This window comes from Nerophis ophidion, linkage group LG08, assembly GCF_033978795.1.
Source record: "Nerophis ophidion isolate RoL-2023_Sa linkage group LG08, RoL_Noph_v1.0, whole genome shotgun sequence".
Classification (NCBI taxonomy): Eukaryota; Metazoa; Chordata; class Actinopteri; order Syngnathiformes; family Syngnathidae; genus Nerophis; species Nerophis ophidion.
Window position 1 is genome coordinate 19,713,649 of NC_084618.1, and position 6,000 is coordinate 19,719,648.

The 6,000-nt window shown below is 37.8% G+C and overlaps 1 protein-coding gene across 1 annotated transcript in view; it reads right to left on the reverse strand.

The window, feature by feature from the left end:
- The window catches only part of rimbp2a (RIMS binding protein 2a), a gene marked incomplete at its 5' end in the record, with an annotated part of 62,121 nt that extends 56,946 nt beyond the window's left edge, over nt 1-5,175 (reverse strand). Inside the window, one exon of the mRNA XM_061907395.1 lies at nt 5,032-5,175. Within this exon, the coding sequence (XP_061763379.1) occupies nt 5,032-5,175 (144 nt within the window). The remainder of the gene's footprint in view (nt 1-5,031) is intronic.
- Between the last annotated feature and the right edge of the window lie 825 nt (nt 5,176-6,000).

Below are 6,000 nucleotides of genomic sequence, written 5' to 3' on the forward strand. Positions count from 1 at the left end.
TGGACATTAGTCCTCAAATATCAGGGTAAGACACACAATATTTTCCATATATAAGACGCACCGGATTATAAGTCAGTTATAAACGTTGTGAAATGAGGTTTTTACATAGAAATATTCTGTAAATGTTTATTTACATACCTTAATTGTTTCCAAATGGTGTCTGTAACACGGCAGTAAAACGGCTGATCAAAAAAAACAGAAGTCCTCGTCATGGACCCACTAGCTGCGCAAGCTAGCTTTCCAATCAGCTAAACAGACTCAATAACTCCAAAGTGACATTTTAGTGAATTTACTGAGGAATTTGTGAAAGTGAAACAATACAAAAATAATGCCATTCTAAGTTAATAACACTAACACAGACACTCGTAAACATGTTGGCATGTTAGCTAATGCTAACGACGCCAGCTTGATGACATCACGATACAAATCTGCATGAAAATACTCCGACAGACATCACACATGGGACGCTTCAGTAAGTAAGGATTGTTGTAGTTATATTGTAAAACTTACAAACGTTTTTTGGAGTAATGAATGAAGAATTCATACAAGTAGAAAACGGAACTGCACTTCTTCTTACAGTTGAAAGCTCAGTCCATACAGAAGAGCAATGTAGCACATGCATTAAAGGGGAACATTATCACAATTTCAAAAGGGTTAAAAACAATAAAAATCAGTTCCCAGTGGCTTGTTGTATTTTTTGAATTTTTTTTCAAAATTTTACCGGTCCCGGAATATCCCTAAATAATGCTTTAAAGTGCTTTATTTTCGCTATCTTCGAAACCATTATCCATTTCCCTGTGATGTCATACAGGGCTGCCAGTACAAACAACATGGCGGTTACCACAGCAAGATATAGCGACATTAGCTCGGATTCAGACTCGGATTTCAGCGGCTTAAGCGATTCAACAGATTACGCATGTATTGAAACAGATGGTCGGAGTATGGAGGCAGATAGCGAAAACGAAATTGAAGAAGAAATTGAAGCTATTGAGCGAATAGCTATTGACGCTATTCGGCCATAGCGTGGGTGTACCTAATGATGTGGCCCATAGCATGGCTGCCTTATTAGCATCGCCGGTAAAATGTGCAGACCAAAAGATCAGGACTTTCGCATCTTGTGACACTGGAGCAACTTAAATCCGTTGATTGGTAAGTGTTTGTTTTGCATTAAATGTGGGTATCTAGTTTCAAATGTACATACAGCTTGCGTAAATAGCATGTTAGCATCGATTAGCGTAGCATGTTAGCATCGATTAGCTGGCAGTCATGCGGTGACCAAATATGTCTGATGAGCACATAAGTCAACAACATCAACAAAACTCACCTTTGTGATTTCGTTGACTTAATCGTTGCAAATGCATCTGCAGGTTATCCATACATCTCTGTGCCATGTTTGCCTTAGCATCGCCGGTCAAATGTGAAGACACTTTAGTACGTTCAATGGGGGTCTGGGGGCAGATTTCTTGCCAGTGGTGCAACTTGAATCCCTCCCTGTTAGTGTTGTTACACCCTCCGACAACACACCGACTAGGCATGATGTCTCCAAGGTTCCAAAAAATAGTCGAAAAAACGGAAAATAACAGAGCTGAGAACCGGTGTTTGTAATGTGAAAATGAATATGGCGGGTGTGTTACCTCGGTGACGTCACATTCTGACGTCATCACTAAAAGACCGATAAACAGAAAGGCGTTTAATTTGCCAAAAATCACCCATTTAGAATTCGGAAATCGGTTAAAAAAATACATGGTCTTTTTTTCTGCAACATCAAGGTATATATTGACGCTTGCATAGGTTTGGTGATAATGTTCCCCTTTAAGCATATTCTTCCAAAAGGTGGCACTATAGCACAGACAATAACACACCAGTTCAGTGTCTTTGCTTTTTGTTGGTTTTTTTTGCATAATGACCGTCAGCGAAAAAAAATCTATAATTTAGCCGTGTCGTTTAAGCTATGAAAAAGTAGCAATTTATAGTCCAGAATTTACTGTACCAACCAAATATACTGCAGAAGACTCAGAAATGACTGACAAAAAGTAAATGTTGTGGTAAAATACATACAATGAATTAATAATACATCGTTTTAATTAAATTAAAGTGCAAGTGAAAATTAATTTTTGGGGGGTTTAAGAAACGTCTTTATGACTTTAGCTCCAGACTTCTTCTGTTTGTTTGATCGTTACTGCCACAAGTGGTGGACAAGTGTATTACACCTGAATACCACGGTGTCACAGGTGAGAAACATTTGTTTTATTACCGCCCTCTAAGAAAACACCGAATTAAGCAACCGCCACTCCTTATTGCTTCAGTCACCGCAGGATTCTCACGGGAGTGAGGCAAAAATTACTGCAGGTGAACAGTACATGCGATTGGTATGATGCACAACTTTTCATATCTCATGAATAAATGTTTAGCAGACTGACGTGCTGGCACTGAAGGTTTTTACAATACTCACCTCTTCGTCAGCCCTGTGATCAATTACAGTGGATATTGATCATGCATTTGCATTAGATGGATGGCGATGATGCTCAAGTCAAGTAAGCGTGAAATCACTTATTTGATGTTCTTGAACCTTCCGACACCATTAAAGATGGCGGACGGCCATAAATCAGTGAGTACTAAAGATGTTCTGTTGATTGCTCAGCTCACGGGAAGGACAGAAGTATTGGGACACCTGTGTCTGTTTATACAGACTCAGCAAAAGTATTGGGACACCTGTGTCTGTTTATACAGACTCAGCAAAAGTATTGGGACACCTGTGTCTCTTTATGCTGACTCAGAAAAATTATTGGGACACCCGTGTCTCTTTATATTGACTCAGCAAAAAGTATTGGGACACCTGTGTCTCTTTATACAGACTCAGCAAAAAGTATTGGGACACCTGTGTCTTTTTATACAGACTCAGCAAAAAGTATTGGGACATGTGTCTCTTTATACAGACTCAGCAAAAGTATTGGGACACCCGTGTCTCTTCATACTGACTCATCAAAAGTATTGGGACACCTGTGTCTCCTTATACAGACATAGCAAAAGTATTGGGACACCTGTGTCTCTTTATACAGACTCAGCAAAAGTATTGGGACACCTGTGTCTCTTTATACATACTCAGCAAATTATTGGGACACGTGTCTCTTTATACTGATACAGCAAAAGTATTGGGACACGTGTCTCTTTTTACAGACTCAGCAAAAGTATTGGGACACCCGTGTCTCGTCATACTGACTCATCAAAAGTATTGGGACACCTGCGTCTCTTTATACAGACATAGCAAAAGTACTGGGACACGTGTCTCTTTATACAGACTCAGCAAAAGTATTGGGACACCTGTGTCTCTTTATACATACTCAGCAAATTATTGGGACACGTGTCTCTTTATACTGATACAGCAAAAGTATTGGGACACCCGTGTCTCTTCATACTGACTCAGCAAAAGTATTGGGACACCCGTGTCTCTTCATACTGACTCATCAAAAGTATTGGGACACCTGCGTCTCTTTATACAGACATAGCAAAAGTACTGGGACACGTGTCTCTTTATACAGACTTAGCAAAAGTATTGGGACACCTGTGTCTCTATACATACTCAGCAAATTATTGGGACACATGTCTCTTTATACTGATACAGCGAAAGTATTGGGACACGTGTCTCTTTTTACAGACTCAGCAAAAGTATTGGGACACTTGCGTCTCTTCATACTGACTCATCAAAAGTATTGGGACACCTGCGTCTCTTTATACAGACATAGCAAAAGTACTGGGACACATGTGTCTCTTTATACAGACTTAGCAAAAGTATTGGGACACCTGTGTCTCTTTATACATACTCAGCAAAAGTATTGGGACACCTGTGCCTCTCTATGCAGACTCAGTAAAAGTATTGGGACACGTGTCTCTTTACACACACTCAGCAAAAGTATTGGGACACATGTGTCTCTTTACACACACTCAGCAAAAGTATTGGGACACCCATTTGTCTGTACAAACTCAGCAAAAGTATTTGTACACCGGTGTCTCTCTGAATTCAGACACAGCAAAAGTATTGGGACAGTATTGCATCACGTCATTTATACTCAAGATTTAAGCCATATCATGTATTTATTACAACAATACAGAGTAACTCGGTTTTTGTATGCCCTGCTTTGTCTACGATACAGTTTTTGATAAGGGTGTCCCAATACAACTTTTTCACTTCATTACGCAGGTTGGCATGTAGGTTGACAGGTAGATAGGTAGGTAGACAGGTAGGTTTGTTCGGAAGGCAGGTAGACAGGTAGGTAGATAGGCAAGCTGGTATTTTGGTAAGCTGGAAGGCAGGTTGGTAGGTAGACAAGTAGGTAGGTAGGCTGATACGTAGGTAGGAACGTAGAAAAAATTATTTAAAAAGTTATGGCCAAATTTCTATCAAACTTTCTGTAAATATTCGAAATGTAATAAGAACAAATTGATTTTGGGGCTGATCAGGATCATTTATACAACTTTAGCTTATGTTTCCATTATGAGCTTCAACTGTGTGTGTCCGTGAGTGCGTGTGTGCGTCTGTGTATGTGTATATGTGTGTGTGTGTGTGTGAGCTGTGCCGCCTCCACCCACAGAGACAAAGGCAGTGATTGACTGACAAGAGGGTTTACTCTGGTCACTGAACAAGTTATGATCCATCTGTTAAACATGATATAATGAACAAAAAACAAATTACATTTTGGGCTGACCCCGATCATGGTCTAGATTCAGAAATTCCATTCAGGGCCTGGCGCAGGTTTCTAGCTGATGTGTGATTACTGTCTTTAAAGTATGTTTGGGTCAGACTTTTTGGGTGACATGATTTCTCAGGGGAGTGTTTGGGTTCAGTTTTGATGTGTGATAATTATTGTCTCTAAAATATGTCTGGGTCAGACTGTTTGGGTTGACATTACTTAATGTGTGATTATTGTCTATAAATTATGTTTGGTTCAGACTGTTTGGGTTGACATGATTTCTCAAGGGAGTCTTTGGATGTGACTTCAGAGAAAGAACATGCAGAATACAAATGTCACTCACCTGCGTGCGTCTGCTTTCAGATCCAACCAGGTCTCTTGGTCCCACCTGTGATGTGCGCAGACCTTGGCACTTAGAGGCGGGGTTAACTGCAGGATGGATTGTAAACGCAAACTCAGCACTTCTTTGGACAGCTGATGGAAGTGTTCACTCTGTGACCTGCCTGTCTGCTCCAGGTCACACACCTTCACCTTGGGACACACAAAGAACTCATCAGGTGACTTTAGTCTACTCTACACACTTGGCTCTACTGCACATCAGGGGTGGCCAAAATGAAAAAAGAAGGCATGCGGTGGCCATTTTGATATTTTTAATTTCACAATAGTATATATACATATGTATGTGTGCGTGAATATTATTTTTCTATATATATATATATATATATATATATATATATATGTATGTATGTATGTATGTATGTATGTTCTACTTTCATCACTTAAATCTCTAGATCAATTTAAATCTTATCTGTTGATTATATATATGAATATATATATATACATATGTGTGTGTATGTATATATATGTGTGTATTATATACACACACATATATATGTGTATATATATGTGCATATAATATACATGTATATATGTGATGTATATACATATATATATATATATATATATACACGTGTATATATATATATATTTTTTCTACTTTCATCACTTAAATCTCAAGATCAATTTTTAATCTATCTGTCGATTATATATATGTGTATATATACGTATATATGTATATACATATAAATGTGTATATATATATGTATTTTTTTTAACATTCAACACTTAAATCTGTAGATCAATTACAGATCTATATGTAGATTTTATATATATATATATATATATATATATATATATATATATATATATATATATATATTTATTTTATTTGTATGAATTTTTTTATATACATGTTTACTTTCACCACTTAAATCTCTAATTCAATTTCAGATCTATCTGCTTTTATTAAAAA